The sequence below is a fragment of the Ostrea edulis genome, chromosome 6 (assembly GCF_947568905.1).
Source record: "Ostrea edulis chromosome 6, xbOstEdul1.1, whole genome shotgun sequence".
NCBI lineage: Eukaryota > Metazoa > Mollusca > Bivalvia > Ostreida > Ostreidae > Ostrea > Ostrea edulis.
In genome coordinates this window covers 3,936,833-3,954,165 of record NC_079169.1, presented here as the reverse complement: position 1 = coordinate 3,954,165, position 17,333 = coordinate 3,936,833, and the positions used below count along the sequence as shown (strand labels likewise).

Genomic DNA, 17,333 nt, shown 5'->3' with positions numbered 1-17,333 from the left:
GGCTCGCATGTCAGACTATCGGCTGTCTAAGAAACTCCTGCCTGACGAACTGCAGCATGGAAAGCGCTCTCAAGTAGGCCAGAAACACTTTAAAGACACCCTAAAGACTGCTCTGAAGGCAGCCACGCCATGTGAGAGCAGATAATTAATGACAGACATATGGCGAGTAGATGTCTTCAAAGGATAAGAGTACTACGAAGCGAGCAGAAGTTCGTCAGCCCAGCAGAACAGGCAAATGAGGAAGAACAGAGCTAACAGGTCATCGGAAACCGCCACCATTGCCTGTCACACTGCCAGAAGATGTTTCAAGCGCGGATTGCCTGATGAGTCATTTGCGTACCCATCGACCCCGACCTCAGGATGACGACCTCAGGATGACTAGTTTAGTCCTTATCGAATCGACGGACAACACCATACTGAAATCGTCGTAAATTTATAGTCCGAGGGTAGAAAATGCACCAGTTCATTAAATAGTCAGAGTATCATGCCATGAATAAAAATCCTAGAGGATATCTTATTCAAACTTCACACGTGATGGTTTTGCATCAACTCTTTATCAGTTGGGAATTTATTATTAACGAGATAAAACTGAGAGTAACCAACAGGCGTGAAAAAAAGTTACACATATGTAACGTTGTTGATTACACATACATGAAATTATGGGGATATCTCGAAATTTAATTAGATAGAGAGCGCTGTAAAGTCAATTCAAAGAAATAAAAAAAAAAAGAAGCGAAATATGTATAAAACTATAAATTGAATTATTTTGATTTGTGTAAGAGTGTAGAATGTCAAAACAGAGGCATTCGTCAATTGTCAAAAAATTAAAATATATTGTAATTGGTATTGCATCACCAGACCTACTGCAATATGCATGTCAGTGTGTAGCAAATGTACCGATATATTGTATTGACGTCCACCTGTTTATTTGGATGAGGATTAAAAGAAAGATGATTAAACAATGCTTAAAGACTACAGGCTTTATTTCTTAAAGAAAAGATCGTGTATCCCTGTACATGTAGACACATTCAAAATATTAGCTTTACATTGATTCACGTTTATATATTCTTGGATACCATTGTTTACCCATAACTGTGTACAACTGAATTCATTAATACATTGTATATGATTAACGCATAAAAATATTTTCAGTTCTCAGAAACTTAAAAGTTCATGTCACAAACAGACAAGGACAAGCAGGTTCTCTTCATTGCATGGTCAAAGAAAACGTGGTGTTTACCATTTCAGTTTAGAAGAACTGAGGAATATACAACATATATTTAGGACTTGACTGGAACTGGAAAGTCCCTTTAATTATATGGTGTTAATAAATAAGACACTGATCTAACACAAATTGCTGATTTTTCACGAACTAAGTGGAACATAAGAGCCCGCATACATACACGGAGGGTACGCACTACTTGAAGGTAAAATAATGTTTCATTCATCCATACCTTTATTATGTTTCAACTACATCTCTAATCTTTTATGGAAAAACAACCAACCAACTAACTGTTAACTGATTGAGAAATCTTTGATATACTAGTATGTAATTTTAGAACTGGTTAAAATTTTACAGTATGTTTTGTTATCTTAGGAAACCTTTTCACTCATGAAATATTACTCTTTCTAGCTTTTGACATTGAAAGTAACCTTTATTTCAGTAGAGGGGTACACATATAATATACTACAGTATGTGTATAAAGATGTATATATACTCGTCTTGTCATAACATGTCTGGTATTAACTTTTTATTCCGAAATTTTTATTGCAGTGTTTAATTTTTCTGATGATATTAATGAAAAGTCCATTCGTGTAATATGGTATATGCTATCTATATTCAATATAACGTTAAATTAGTCAGAAATGGCGATACTTTCAATGGCATAATCGACGGCGCACCTTTCAAAATTTGAAATACGTACAAAACTCCAAAATGTGATATAATATATGAACTATTAATTAACACAGTAAAACGATTTCAATCCATATTATCGGGGAATGAAGTTAATATAATCAGGTTCTAGATGATGAAGTATGACGGTTTTTACCAGTCATATGATCTTTGAGGGGATCTTCAATTGTTGATATAGGTCTTTGAGGCGATGATTGATGACAACTTTCTGGAGAAGGCGGGCTGTCCGCTCTGTTTAAATTCTCTGTCAGACGTAACCCCCCAAACTTCGTGCATTTGGACAAGGACAGGTAAGATTCCAATCGTCAAAGCTAAGAAGTAAATGTTAATATAATTTCGGTGTTATTTTACTATTTCAGTGTTATGTTTGAGTTTATGAGACTCTGATAATAATTCTATATAATGTATGATAGCAAACTTTAGCATGGTTTTGTTAGAGATTAAATATATCTCTACACTAGGTACCTAAGCACAAAATGTCCTGTAAGGGAAAACCCTTTGCCTTTACATTCTTGGAAACTACCATCCATATACGCATGCTATCTGTTTCTGTAGCGATAACTGTATCTCTAGAGCTGTATTTCTAACTCTAGTTAATTAAGTCATATATACAAAGAGAATATGTTACTCCGTGTAACTGTTTTTTAATGCCATTGAAGTTTTGTCGGTTAGATATTTGTTTTACGCCCCGTCGAGATTTTTCAGTAGTAGATGAATTACCACACATTTAGACACCCATGTGTTGACTTCTCATATTCTATGACAGTCTTCTAAATTATTACATTGAGTTATCTTTTTTTGAACTTGTGCCTAATCATTTTGATATTTTTGTCAATAAAGTATGTTCAATTCAAACCCAGGGAACATCCAGTTTCAAATGGAAATAGCTTCTTTATATTCTCTCTAAATATGCCAATATGACGAGCGGAAAAGTGAATTCAATAATTTTTATTAGTATATATAAAAACTGAAATATGCACTTTTGTTAATTTCTGGAGACGTCCAGTGAAGTATATCTAGTGACCGTATCAAAACACGCATGCAAACTGGGGATTTATTTCATATTACTTAGGTTTTTTAATACTCAGCATCAAAGTACCTGGTATAATAGCCGAAAGAAATGTTTCTATAATAGTATGACCATACAAAAATAAATTTTCATTATTTTCTAATCATTTTGGAAACTGAACAGTTATAATGACTGGGAAAGGTGACGTCACACTTGCATACGAAATGAGAGTATTTCTCTGTATGACTTCTCTGCCACCCTGCATTGTAAAATTAAGGTTAATCGATCCTCGTGTGATTTCATAGGTTTTTGCAAAAATCTTTATCAAATCAAACTTTGCACATGATAGAAATATATCTTTCAGAGGAATTTTATTCACTGCATACAATAAAAAAAAATGGTAAACTATTGATATTGAAAAAGTGTATATTTTCTATAGATAATCAATTCTTTAAAATTAAAATAAATGTTGTCAAGGACAATAACTCCTATGTTGGTATTTCTTCTACTGCATGTCTATTATGCATGATTTCCCTAATAACAACAATTAATTTATACATATTTATGAATTAACAGTTTTTTTTTAAACTGTTGACATTTAAAATTTGTCATTTCAACAAGTTGTTATCTATTGTAATTATTCTGTACAACGAAAATGTGTGATTTTCTGATGTTAACATATACTTCTGTTTTTGTATGTCTGACATCTTTTAAAATGTGGCAACATACACATTTTCTTTAGTTATTGATTAAATTAAACTATATAGAATGGAAATTAATACAGTTTTTGCACTTTTAACCATTATTATTGATAAGTCACATGAGGATCGATCCACCTTAAATGAAGTGCAAAGTTTTCGTTGAAGAGAATGGTGAATCAGTAATGCTAAGTACCGTTACAGGATGACGTCACCTCCCATATTCATCTGCCTGCTCCTCGCAGTTGGCTCTTCTGACAGTCAATATTTTGGAATGAGGCCTCGTGAAACTATGGGCGGTGGTCAGCAGGAGATGTCTTCTGACTCGATGTCTGGGATGGCGATGGACGCGAGATTGGAAAGAATGTCTACCATGGAAATGAGACCGGAAATGGCATCTGAATCAAGGTCGGAAATGATGTCTGGGTCGGACGGACGTGATATGATGTCTGGATCAAGTATGATGTCGGGAATGGACGTGAGGCAAGATATGATGAACGGAGGAATGATGGGATCTAATATGGGTTCCGGAATGACAGACATGGGAATGAGATCGAGAATGTCTGATATGGAAATGAGATCCGGTATGTCTAGTACAGAAATGAGATCGGGAATGTCTGATATGGAGAGGAGATCCGGTATGTCTGACATGGAGAGGAGATCCGGTATGTCTGATATGGGACCTGGCATGGGGATGAGATCTGGTATGGAGGTGAGATCGGAAATGTCTAATATGGCGAGGGGACCTAGTATGTCTGGTATGAATAGGAGATCTGAGATGGAAATGAGATCCAGTATGTCTGGTATGCCGATGAGATCAGAAATGTCTAGTACAGAAATGAGATCTGGGATGGAAATGAGACCCAGTATGTCTGATATGGCGATGAGATCCGGTATGTCTGATATGGCGATGAGATCCGGTATGTCTGATATGGCGATGGGATCCGGTATGTCCGGTATGGAGATGAGATCCGGTATGTCTGATATGGAGAGAAGATCAGGTATGTCTGATATGGAGATGAGGTCCGGTATGGCGATGAGATCCGGTATGCCTGACATGGAGAGGAGATCCGGTATGTCTGATATGGCGATGAGATCCGGTATGTCTGATATGGAGATGAGGTCCGGTATGGCGATGAGATCCGGTATGTCTGATATGGAGAGGAGATCTGGTATGTCTGATATGGCGATGAGATCCGGTATGCCTGACATGGAGAGGAGATCCGGTATGTCTGATATGGCGATGAGATCCGGTATGTCTGATATGGAGAGGAGATCTGGTATGTCTGATATGGAGATGAGGTCTGGTATGGAGATGAGATCCGGTATGTCTGATATGGAGATGAGATCCGGTATGGAAATGAGATCTGGCAGGAGTGATGATATGATGAGTATGAGACCAGCCATGTCGGGGATGAATATGCGATCAGAAATGATGTCTAGAATGGAAGGACCAAGCATGATGACGGACAATGAAATGAGATCCGGTATGAACATGAGACCAGAAATGGGAATGTCTAGCATGGAAATGAGATCAGAAACTATGGATATGTCCAGCACGATGATGGGAGGCATGAGAGAAGTCATGATGTCTGGTAACAGAGATATGCCCATGGAGGGAATGTCTGAAATGAGAAGGATTTCTGATACACCACGAGAAATGAACCCCGGAATGATGAGAGAAATGATGCCAGATATGATGAAGGAGGCAATGGCATCGCTTGGCACATCAGAAGCAGTTCCCGTAGGTAAGCATTCTTTTTAATATCAACGTTATCAAACTACAAGCAGCAAAGAACTTGGGTTCTTGAAGATAGAAAATATCATAATGTTATAAAAGTCCATCATAAATCATGTACAGACTAAAACTACAAAATTCTTGCATGGAATGGCTGACTCTAATACACTTTTCTCTTATTACTGCTGTGACTGAGAGATGTGGCGTGAGCTTGCATTATATCGCCGTAGTCAAGGCCAACGTAGTATTTCGCCATCATTATCAGAACGTTTGTAACTAATAAATGGATGTTTTGATTATCTCACCATCACTGTACGTGGACAAGGTTATACATCAAAAATAGAATTGACTCATATTGACATTCGCACTATTTTGTTCATTTTTCAGAAACTCGCAACATAGGGGATGACCATCAATTCTATCACACGGCAGGTCGAGATTCTGCAGCTAAATTTCATTACAGTTTTTCCCGCCAAAACGATGGACAAATGGTGACCTTACTCAGCGACCGTGCACACGTGTTGTCATCCGTTTGCAAGGGGATGGCAGAAATGTAAGGAGAAAGTAACCCAGTTATTTGTATATTCAATGTAGATGATACATCTTGTAAGAGTGCTGTGGAATATCATGCGTAATGCATGCATTCACATTATGTTTCCATAAACAGGATGAACGCCCAGAGTGCTAAAGAAGTCCGCGATATTATGGATGATTCTTCTTATCAGGACATCATGCGGAGAGAGTTTTCTCCATACTGCTACCAGCTACCACGGTGTGATCCCACCCAGAAGTATCGGTCTTCCTGTGGTGCTTGTAACAACCTTAAGGCGCCGCTGTATGGGAAGGCTTTCACACCCCTCCGCAGAATTGTAGAATCAGCCTACGAAGACGGTAGGTAAACAGTAGGGAGCGAAGTGTATTTCAAGTAACTATAGCACTGATTCTGGGTGATATTGTGTTCAACTGGAATGTGCATAATTTTCACTGCTTATTTTTATTAAGGATATACTATGTACAACACAAGAAAAATTGTAATGCATGCTCGAAAGTGTAAGAAAAGTTTAATATTTCTAGATATTTCAAAATTTTTAATTATACCCTATCAAGCGAATGCAAAGTCATTAAGATAAAAAAATACAACCCCTCGAACATTATAGTTTTGTAACTCTTCACGTAATTCCACCGATTTACATGTAACCAGACAGGAAATTGTAACAATCTATGAATAGGCAAGGAATAATTTGCTATGTGTTTGTGGCGTACTTTCGTACAAAAAGACATGAAGGTAAGTGATTCCTCATAAAGAATCTCGAAAACCAGATATCACATGTATTAATTTTCATTGCAATGCGTTACATACAAGATATATGTAATGGAGGTCGAAGACGATACCAAGTTCTATATTTTATGCCTCTTGCTATTAGTTTTAGTTGTGCTGTAAGTTATGTGCGTACACTGCAAGTTATGTGCTTGATTTTACAGGTGTTGAGGCTCCAAGAACACGAAGCAAGTTAGGAGGTAGCTTACCAAGCGCTCGTGACGTCAGCAACGCAGTACACAGTGAGCGTGTCACTAGTGTGAATGCTGTCATTACACCATTCGTATCTACTTTTGGGCAGTTTTTAGATCATGATTTTACAAGCACACCTTTAATGGAAGGTAAATATACAGCTTTTCAAAGTGAACCGCAAAAATTCTATTAATCAGTGAAACAGCACCTTGTTCCTGGGAACGGTGAAATACATTAAAATCTGCATATCTTTCTTCAGATGAAAATGGAAATTTCATTGACGATTGTTGTTCTAACCCAGAGAGGTAAGGGTCATTTCTTGAAATTATTACATTTACTTAGCAATTATGATGTACACTGATACACCAAGGGTCATTTCTTACACATCTTCTCTTTTCGATAGATTTGAATGCTTTAGCATCCCCGTATCAACAAATGATGCATACTTCACAGACCCCTCCAGGAAATGTATACATGTTGTACGATCTGACGTAGCTCCGCCTCTTGATTGTTCATCTGGTATGTGGTGAGGTTCAACATCAATTAGATTTTGAACCACGAATTATTATAGAATTAAAAAAAAAGATTAGGTCTTCTCCATTTTTATGAACACTGGTAATTCATACAAGTAAATTCAATTTGAATCTATAATGATGCACTTTTTTCTTTGCAGTTCACTTCAACTACTTAACATGAATATCTTCCGTAATGCATGTTTATTTTAGTATCATATCTTTATTGCCGATTACAGGAATTCGTCAGCAACAAAATCAGCGATCTTCATTTATAGATGGTACCATGATATATGGATTCAACAGAGCCAAAGAAGATTCATTACGAATTGGCGAAATGGGTAAACAATCATTCAAGTACCATATAATAATCAAATGCTACTTGAATCTGAAGACTGATAAACCCAATTTTTCAAAGAAACATTAATAAACTATTCCAAACTGTTTCTACATAAAACAGGTTTCCTGAAAGTGAGTGACGAATTTCCAGATACACAAGGACTGATGCCAAAAAGTGAACAAGATAACTGTAATATTTTGGATGAGGATAGAGACTCCCCAGAAACACAGCACTGTTTTGACGCTGGTTTGTAACCTTATTGGTGTTTCATTATCTGCTCCTCCTCAAATCTCGATATAAAACACCATATTTTGCACTATGCTATTTGGCACAATCGACGCATTTATATCAGTTGCTAGTATTCCGGTATGGCAAATACTGGCTATCGAATTTTGCATCATGTTAACTATTATTAAATTTCAGCAAAGTTTTACTTCAGTAATGCACCGTGCATTATTCATCAAATTATATGAATAAAAAGGGCACGATTCAAACAAGTGTAAATTTAAAGTCTAAATGGTTCGTGTTCATGCTCTTGCAGGTGATCACAGACACACAGAAAACCCGTTGCTTACTGTAATTCACACAGCCTTTCTCCGTCGACACAATCTCATAGCCACTTTACTCAGAGAGCATTTTGGTGTCACTGATGACGAGATATTATTCCAAGAAGCAAAACGTATGGTCATCGCCGAGTTACAGCACATCACATACAATGAATTCCTTCCCATTGTTTTGAATAAGAATCTGATGAGAATATACAATCTGAAAATAAGTAAACCAGCACACGATGATGTCTACAATGCCTCCACTGATCCCCGCATCATCAATGCATTTTCTACTGCTGTGTTCAGATTTGGGCACTCCCTGATCCGACAAGTTGTTGGATCTGACAACGGAGATTTTGTCTACTTGGATCACCTCCACAAGCACTTCGACCGACCTCGCATGGCTCTGACAGGGAAAGGGTATGGACACGAGTACATGATTAACTGGAAAGCAAGAACGGGGTGTTCACAACCAGACGCTAGCATTGTTGACGCCATCCGTAATAAACTGTTTCAATCGGAAACGTCTTCACTTGGTGGTGCCACTCTAAGCTTTGACCTCAGTGCTTTGAATATTCAAAGAGGTCGAGATCATGGGCTTCCTGGATATAACGTGTATAGAGAATGGTGTGGACTTCCTCGTGTTCGCCATTTTGGAACATGGAAACTCGGACTTGTTGATCATGACGGAAAGGAAGCAGCAAATCTTCGAGCAATTTACAAGTAATATCATTTATCTCATCAGATATGAGTTTCGGTAAATTTATATAAACCTTGCAAAAGCATGACACTCATTTGACTATTTCAGACATCCTGATGACATCGACCTCTTTTCTGGAGGTTTGTCTGAGAGGCGTATCCCGGGCTCATTATTAGGCCCTACCTTTGCTTGTATCCTTGCTTACCAGTTCCAGCAACTTAAAGTCGGAGATAGATACTGGTATGAGAACCCACATCCTATCCATGGTTTCACAGCAGGTACTTATACTATTTTAATTTCTTAACAAGCTTTGATGGTCCAATATTTAGGTTGATAGCTGTTAAATGATTTTAATATATAGTAAATTACATTCGGTTCTATTTTATGAATACAGTATTCTAAGTTTTCATATTTGAAAAATACTACTAAGATAAAAGCTTTGTGTAAAATTAAGCATGTGTTATTTTACGGTGTTTTGATTAAAATCATTCTTTTCGTCTTACAGAACAAGTGAAGGAGTTGAAAAAAGTTTCTCTTGCAAAGGTAATATGTTCCACAGCTGAGGAAGGTCATCTCATGAAAATCCAACCCAATCTAATGATCCGGGAGAACAGCAGGTATGTTATTACAAAGTGTCACCTTGTAATATCTCTTAAACACAATCGTGAGATATAATCTATATATAGCTTCCGTTATTTGTAATTCTATATCAGTATTCACAACATTCACGTGACTGGAAGGCCATACGTTTGTGCCCCTACTCATTCGTTGGCCACGTCAAACATAAGACGTAAAATTAGGCAGTGACTGGTACTGCTTTGAGCTTCAATCAATGATCTAAATTTGTAACACTTCCTCTACAGTAGGCAAAGTCTCCTAATAATTTTTAAAGGATTGTATAACAAACACACACAAAACAAAACTAAAAAGTATCAACACTTTTTCAGAAATAAAAAAATGACATGTAACGAGGTATTAGGAGGAGGCCATGAACTTGGCTATCATATCGATGTGTTCGGGACTAACTTCCCTGGCCACAGAAGACCTCAAAGACAAATGAGAAATATGCAGAGACCAGCAGTTCGAAAAATAAGACGAATATATCCGTACAATCCCACACTGCAGCATCTTTTCAGAAATAGACTTCATATTAAAAGCTTGGGCAGGAAAGTTGTTATACCCCACAGAAGGAAATACACAAGGCGTGTCATACTCCGTAGGCGGAGACGTCTCAGGTTTAGACCAATAGTCAGACGGAAAATACTACCTAAAAGGATTGTGATTGGCTAATAATTCAATGTTACGTATTTTATCAATCATGAAGGTAAGAGAATCAGAGAACACATTTGGATCGGTTCTGGTACTTTATATTCCGAAATCAGTCGTGAAACCAAATGGAAATTGCAAGGTAAAGACAGCATTCCAACCTAATTATTAAATATAGAGGTTGATTTGATGGTGTAACATAGGCAAAGGAAAAATATCAATGTTGACACCAGTTTGTCAACTGATTTGTTTTCTTTAAAGACACTGCATATCATGGCTTTTAAATTGGATATTTGTACCTGAGGTAACCTGCTAGGTCTTGATCAATAATGATTCTTATCATTATATATATCCGAATTCTCTTTCATAACTTATGCTTCTTTGATCATATAAAATATGCCAATACGCATGAAAATGCATCCCCACAATGAAGGATACCCGCTTTATCATGTCTACCATGTTTTATTTGTCCTTTTAGTCCCCATTTCTTGTAAATTTCCAAGCCCATTGTAACTGTGACGATTTTTGTTGTTTGAATTGTAGATTGTTGTTTTAATTTTAATTTCAAATGCCTAAGACACGAAATTTGATTTTATGATTTCTGAAGCCGTAGGTCTTGCTATATATTCTGAATGTACACAATATTTCAGAAAGTAAATGTGTTTGCCTATTTTTTTGCTGATACACTGTACCTTCGTTGCGTTTGCAATGGGAAATAATTCTAGAATGAGACTAATATTACCTTCCTTGTTCGGAAGAACTCCATATGATATGGAGCAATGGAGAGATCAAATGCATACAAGGGTGTTTTAAATGATGTGTACTGATTACTATATGTTGTTAATGATTTTGGATGTTATGTACTGTGATATGTTGAAATGTGACATAAGAATCCAATGCATAGTACTATTTGTAAGGTTTTAATTGTTGTTTAAGTCCATGTTTTATTCTGAATGGTTTACATCTAAAATAAAATCAATTGTTATTCAAAACGCTGTGTAGTTTTGTTTGTCCACTATGATATGATAAAATAAAATAGATCCATGGCAGTTGATGTATAAAAAGAATATGGCACTATACTGGAGACGCAATCAATGTTCATCGGGACAATAATCCGTCTCTTGTCCTACGTCACTCCAGTAAAAGTTTCTATACACATGTAGTCTATTCTTTTGTATCGGGCGACGAAGTCCATTCTTAATCAGCGGAACATTATGGACGTCCTGAACCACTCGATACATCTCGAAGGCCTGTAATTGTGTATACTGGATTACTAAATGTTTCAATATGGTTCTATTTGATATTGTCCTACAAGTAAAGAAGCAGCAACATTTCTACTATTTTGTCTCAGTACTAAATATAAACACATTCTACTTTAAAATATTTTTTTCTTGCATGTTTCGTCTTATTTAATATCTTATATCCTGGTTAAAAGTTAATACCCAAATTTTGTAGAATTAACCTAAATACAATGAACTTTGAGAATTATCAGAAACTGCGACTATATTATAGTAAATTAATTCTACCTCACGTGAGACTCGGATGGGACAGCGCATGATGATCCAGCGAGTATGGCGATGGCAGGGAGGCGTGGTTAGCGATCCATCATACATGTAAAAACTCCAATCATGGGGCATAACGTCCATAGGAGAGATATACTCAGTCAGATGAACGAAATCCCGCTTCTCTACAATAGAAGCCGATCAGTAAACGTATTCAAGATATAAGCTATCAAAAAGCCATTTTCTCTGTCCCCAGCATTCAATCTTTATTTTCACGGTGAACACATCAACAGGCCGACTTATCAACTATTTATTACGGTAAAATATTGAGAAATTAGCTAGGATGTAAAAATACATACCGTCCTTTTTGGGTGGGATATATTCACGTACATCGTAGAAATATTTCTCCATCAACGTACTCATCAGCTTGGCCTTTTTCAGACGACAGAAGCAATAATTCCGATAACACTCATCACTATTCCCAACACACGGACAGGTTTTATTGAAATTCAGGTTCGTCTGCAATAGCGTCAAAGTTGAAACATGCAACAATTGAATTCAATTACTTCAAAAGAGAAAATTTATATTCACATGTCTGAAGTATCTCTTTAAAGGAGGTGAATATGTTCGGTTTGATTTTTGTGTGTGTTTGTTAGTAATTGTGGTATCACCTACATTTTATGTTTATATCTCTCAACTGATTCGATACACAAGAGCTTGTTCTGCATATGATCAGGGTTTTTTTAAAATCGAGGCAGTTACTGACAAACAAGTTGATGTTACAGGGGTTGCAACAGTCTCGTTTTAAGTCAGTATTTCGCAAATCCTATGGTCGTTATAATGATCTAGTTTGCCCATATAACCTATCATTGTTAGGACGTTCTTGGTACACTGATTTTGACTACTAGATTACTCCGTTTACATGATCAAGACATAGGACTCAAGGCGGGTGTGATCGGTCAACAGAAGATATTTACTTCTCCTAGACACCTGATCCCGCCTCTGGTATGTCCAGGGGTCCGTGTTTGCCCAACTCTTTATTATGTATTCTTTGTGGGATTTAAGAGATTGGTCTCTGTTTGTTATATTCACCTTTTATGGTGATCCTAGTGTTAGTACAGACGAATGGTAGTTCCGGTATTATCATAGACGGATGGTGGTCCCAGCATTACTATGGACGGGTTGTGGTCTGGGTGTTAATAGGGATAGATTGTGGTATCAGTGTTAGTAGAGAGACTGAGTAGATTGTAATCTCAGTGTTAGTGGAGACTCCTCCTAGGCACCTCATCCCACCTCTGGTGTGTCCAGGGGTCCGTGTTTGCCCAACTATCTATTTTGTATTGCTTGTAGGAGTTATGAGATTGATCACTGTTCGTTATCTTCACCTTGCATTGTGGTCTTAATATTAGTAGAGACAGATCGTGGTATCAGTATTAGTACAGATAAATTGTGGTATCGGTGTTACAAGTGGTCTCAGTACTATTGTAGACAGGCAGCGGTCTCAGTACTATTGTAGACAGGCAGCGGTCTCAGTACTATTGTAGACAGACAGCAGTCTCAGTACTATTGTAGACAGACAGTGGTCTCAGTACTATTGTAGACAGGCAGCGGTCTCAGTACTATTGTAGACAGACAGCGGTCTCAGTACTATTGTAGACAAACAGCGGTCTCAGTTGAAACACAGACAGACTAATGGTAGTCCCATTAGAAGAACAGACTACATGGAAAGAGAGGTGATATTTTGTTCATTTTACTAACGATTAATCGACAGGGGATACTTGCTGCTCCTAGGCACCTGATCTCACCTCTGGTGTATCCAGGGGTCCATCTTTGCCAAACTCTCTATTTTGCATTACTTATAAGACTTATGAGATTGATCACTGTCTATTATGCAAACTAAATTGTTCACCTTGATGCCTTAAATCTATTATGTAACAATGAGAGTTCATAAATATTTAACCTTTTTTCCTTAAAAGGGGGTAATTAATACGTTTTACAATTTTGGGTTCATTAAACAGTGACAGATAATACAAAGAGAGAAATGTCAAACATTTAGTACATAATAGTTAGAGATAGAAAATATATTCATAAACTAAACAGAATGAAATTAGCTTATCATTAACATTTATCATCTTGCCCAGATTGATAGTTTTAAAAATGCCTAATTTTGACCTCATATCTAGGAATCCTTGTCTGTAGTGTACTTTCTTGGTCTTCATCGTCATCAATCTGTAAAAACAAAATTCTGTCATAAAAAGAAATCCCAGCAAAACTCATTCGCAATTGGCAGTGAGGATTTCCAGCACCCATGCAAAATTTTAATGTTTTAAAACTGTTACTGCATTATCAAAGTCCCATGACCTCCGCCAGAAGTCAACTAGAACATATTACATTTTTCCCTATAATAGCTCTAAAACTTCATTGTTATTTCGGATTTCAAACATTTCGGTTGAGCATCACTGAAGACACATGATTTGTCGAAATGCGCATCTGGTACATCAAAATTGGTACCGTATAAGTTTTACCTCTACTACATGTAATAATCTGCAGGAAATTTACCTCCACCATGATAGCAATGACCACAAGCCCATCTCCTTTTTCTTTGGCGTCGGCAATGCCTTTGTACTTGTCATTGAAGAACACAACATGAGCCTGGAATACAATGGAATTATCTCTATACGCTATAAACCTGAGGTTGGAAAGAGACGTCCATTATAAAAGTTATTAGTCAAGTATGAAAGTAAATCGTTGCTAGAATAATGAAGATCTTTTTTTTAGGTGCATACCTCCATTGGGTAAAATTCTCCATCAATAGAGTGTTCTGAGCCTCGAGTCTCATGTTTTCCTATATGGAAATGTATCTCCTCAAATATGTATCTGTCAGAGCCTCGTTGTGGGACATTGGTAAGGGAAATAATCCGGGTGTCCGTACTGAAGTGGGGAGAGTGACCTAACACGGATTCCAACATTAATTATTGTCACAGAAAAACCAGTCTCTACCTTCAAAGCTATATCTGCAGTAACTTTTACAAAGATCGTAGAAAGATCATGTTAGAAAAAGTTGAAAGGAATATTGGCTCTATATCTTAAAATTGTATTGTGTTGTAAAAATGTGCTATTATGATAGTTTTGTATGTAACTTTAATCATAGTCATTGGTAAAATTAAAATCAAGTTTAATATTTTATCAAAATAAAGATTTCGGTTCTATTAAATATAATAAATAATGAGCACTATATAGAAATCATTTTTGTACAGGAAGATAATAATATAATTTTACTTCATTCAGAGCCTCTGAATAGGTTTTCTAACAAAAATATTAATAATAAAAGTTTATAAACCTTATTTTTCCCATCATTGAAATAGTAAATCACAATTTTGCAACAAAATGTGACACAACTGTCAGTAGTACATGTATTCCATGCGGCAAAATGTGTATTTGTGTAAATTAAACGTCCAGTGGAATTTTTGTCATCATGAACGATAATTACGTTTAGTTCCGTACATATGCATTTCAATTTGACCTCGCACATTACTAGAAATAAAATAATACTTACGAAAATAGATCTTGGAAAATGAATGTATTACGAAGGTAATTAAGCAAGCAGAAATTATCAGTGAAACGAGTACATGCTTACCTCAGCATCTATAGATTTTGAAAGTTAACACAGATTTGTCTACATCCATTTAACTTTAACATCCCGCAAACGTTTGGCGATGGATTGCGTAATTATTAAGTATATTCGGCACAAACAAAAACGCCGACTTTTCCAAGTTTCAATCACATACCGTAAAATAATTCTGACAGGCTTTTGTATGAAAATAAGATTTGAAAGTTACTTAATAAGTCATATCAAAATATTGTCCTAGTGTGTTAATAGTTACTATTTAGTACAAAGAATGAGATGAGACTAACTAGGACATGTACTCAGGAGTAACTGCAACGATTACAGCAGAAAGCACTACGAGGGCAACCGGAAGAGAACAGTGCTCGAGGACGGATTACGGCACTTGGAGTAGAACGACTGAGAAAGAATTGCATCAAGATGGACGAGCTGAAATACCCCCAAAGCAGCGACTAGGGACGGGAATGAGTGGGAAGACAGCTAGTGTAACAGTCTTATACATGTATGTCATTGGGTACGGATATAATTAAGATGAAGGTCAGGTGTTAATCATTATCAATTGTTTTTAGAAATTAAAGCAACATCGTTGGTAATCTTCAACTAGCAGAGTTATCATGGTGTTTTTTTTTTAAATTTGGAAATATATATACAGTACATGTATTTCTACTAGTTCAAGAACACATTTTCATAACTTTGCTTCATATTAACCCAGAAATTTTAGTAAACAGATTTATAAAATGTATAGGATTTGTGGTATGTATACAAAAACATTTTTTTCTTACCATTGTTTCGTATTTTCCCGGAAACTCTAGTACACAGATTTACAAAATGTACAGGATTCATAGCTTACCATTGTTTCGTATTTTCCCCGGAACTCTAGTACACAGATTTACGAAATGTAATACGGTTTGTGGCATGTATTCGGTGTTCTGTGTTTCAATGTTTATCGGTGATTGGTTCGTACTGCCGCATTCGTGCCAACATGGTGTGACCAAGTGCCATTCGGAAGGGCCTGTCCAATGTTTTGGAAAAAAAACAATAATCGAGAATGTAGTACTAATTCCTAATCGGTATCCTTTCATGTAATTCCCACGCATCCTTATGCTGAAATATTTTTTTTTCCCTGCTTCATGGAAAGATTAATATATTATGCTACCTTTTAGTATAGTAAATACAAATGGCATGAACCTATTCTACAACGTATCGAGAGTTTACCATGACATCCAGAAGCATTATAACTAAAATGAGCCGATCGACAGTCCTCCTCAAAACACAAACCAAAGGCTTGTCTGTCCCTGGAGTTCAGAGATGTCGCCAAAGCAGACGACAAGGACAGGAGAAGACGTACAGCCAACAACCACTGAATCACCATGACAACATGAGAAGAAAAGCAGGGTATGTTGAAGTGATCACATCAAAATTACAAAAGAAACGAAAGACGTTTGTAGCACAAACCTGTTGTGACACATGTTGCATTCATGTTTAATGATTAGCCAATCAAAGACGATGTAGATTACTCCTCTTACATGCAACATGTGCTGTACGAAACAAGTTCTTTCCGTGTCGTTCAATCAGCTATACGATTATACAAACTGTTTTCCTTTGATTTGATGTTCAAGGGGAGTACCTAATTGTTTGTATGAACCTCGATATCGGCTGATATGAGAACAGAGGGACGTCATCAAATCGTGAGCCAATGTGTTAAAGGTTATAATATCTCATAGAACTACAAGAATGATTTGTTTTCACGTATTTGTTTGAAATCCATTAGGCTTATCACAGAGTATTTGCTTGTTTGTTTATATGCTGTTTTACGTCGACAACTGTTCACTCAAGTCGAGGCCTCATCAGCTTCAGTTGAAGTAGCACAGTTTTGTTTAACCAATATAGTGTTAATACCTTCCATGACACAGGACCTCCGTTTTCAAGGTCATATCCAGAAATTTCCACCGCTTGGCGAAGGAACAGTC

At 36.7% G+C, this 17,333-nt stretch overlaps 2 protein-coding genes across 2 annotated transcripts; one reads left to right on the top strand and one right to left on the bottom strand.

Moving 5' to 3' along the window:
- The first annotated feature begins 5,769 nt into the window (after positions 1 to 5,769).
- Positions 5,770 to 11,131, top strand: LOC130047075 (peroxidase-like protein). The gene is made up of 11 exons (XM_056141304.1): positions 5,770 to 5,913; positions 6,028 to 6,251; positions 6,843 to 7,019; positions 7,130 to 7,175; positions 7,274 to 7,389; positions 7,622 to 7,723; positions 7,843 to 7,968; positions 8,264 to 8,993; positions 9,079 to 9,248; positions 9,476 to 9,587; positions 9,918 to 11,131. The coding sequence occupies exons 1-11, from the start codon at positions 5,849 to 5,851 to the stop codon at positions 10,258 to 10,260; spliced, it is 2,211 nt and encodes a 736-aa protein (XP_055997279.1). The 5' UTR covers positions 5,770 to 5,848; the 3' UTR covers positions 10,261 to 11,131.
- Positions 10,940 to 16,791, bottom strand: LOC130047076 (nacrein-like protein). Its single transcript, XM_056141305.1, has 8 exons — positions 16,579 to 16,791; positions 16,214 to 16,375; positions 14,525 to 14,688; positions 14,298 to 14,390; positions 13,911 to 13,967; positions 12,098 to 12,257; positions 11,763 to 11,923; positions 10,940 to 11,486 (listed from the first exon to the last, which is right to left on the bottom strand). The coding sequence occupies exons 1-8, from the start codon at positions 16,733 to 16,735 to the stop codon at positions 11,328 to 11,330; spliced, it is 1,113 nt and encodes a 370-aa protein (XP_055997280.1). The 5' UTR covers positions 16,736 to 16,791; the 3' UTR covers positions 10,940 to 11,327.
- Between the last annotated feature and the right edge of the window lie 542 nt (positions 16,792 to 17,333).

Coding starts and splice junctions, on each gene's coding strand:
- LOC130047076 (XM_056141305.1), bottom strand. CDS start 16,735: ATGGTGATTCAGTGGTTGTTGGCTGTACGTCTTCTCCTGTCCTTGTCG. Junction 14,689..16,213: donor GGGGAAAATACGAAACAATG/GTAAGCTATGAA, acceptor AATCCGTGTTAG/GTCACTCTCCCCACTTCAGT. Junction 11,924..12,097: donor TATCCCACCCAAAAAGGACG/GTATGTATTTTT, acceptor CTTCTATTGTAG/AGAAGCGGGATTTCGTTCAT.
- LOC130047075 (XM_056141304.1), top strand. CDS start 5,849: ATGGTGACCTTACTCAGCGACCGTGCACACGTGTTGTCATCCGTTTGC. Junction 7,390..7,621: donor GCCTCTTGATTGTTCATCTG/GTATGTGGTGAG, acceptor TGCCGATTACAG/GAATTCGTCAGCAACAAAAT. Junction 7,724..7,842: donor ATTACGAATTGGCGAAATGG/GTAAACAATCAT, acceptor TACATAAAACAG/GTTTCCTGAAAGTGAGTGAC.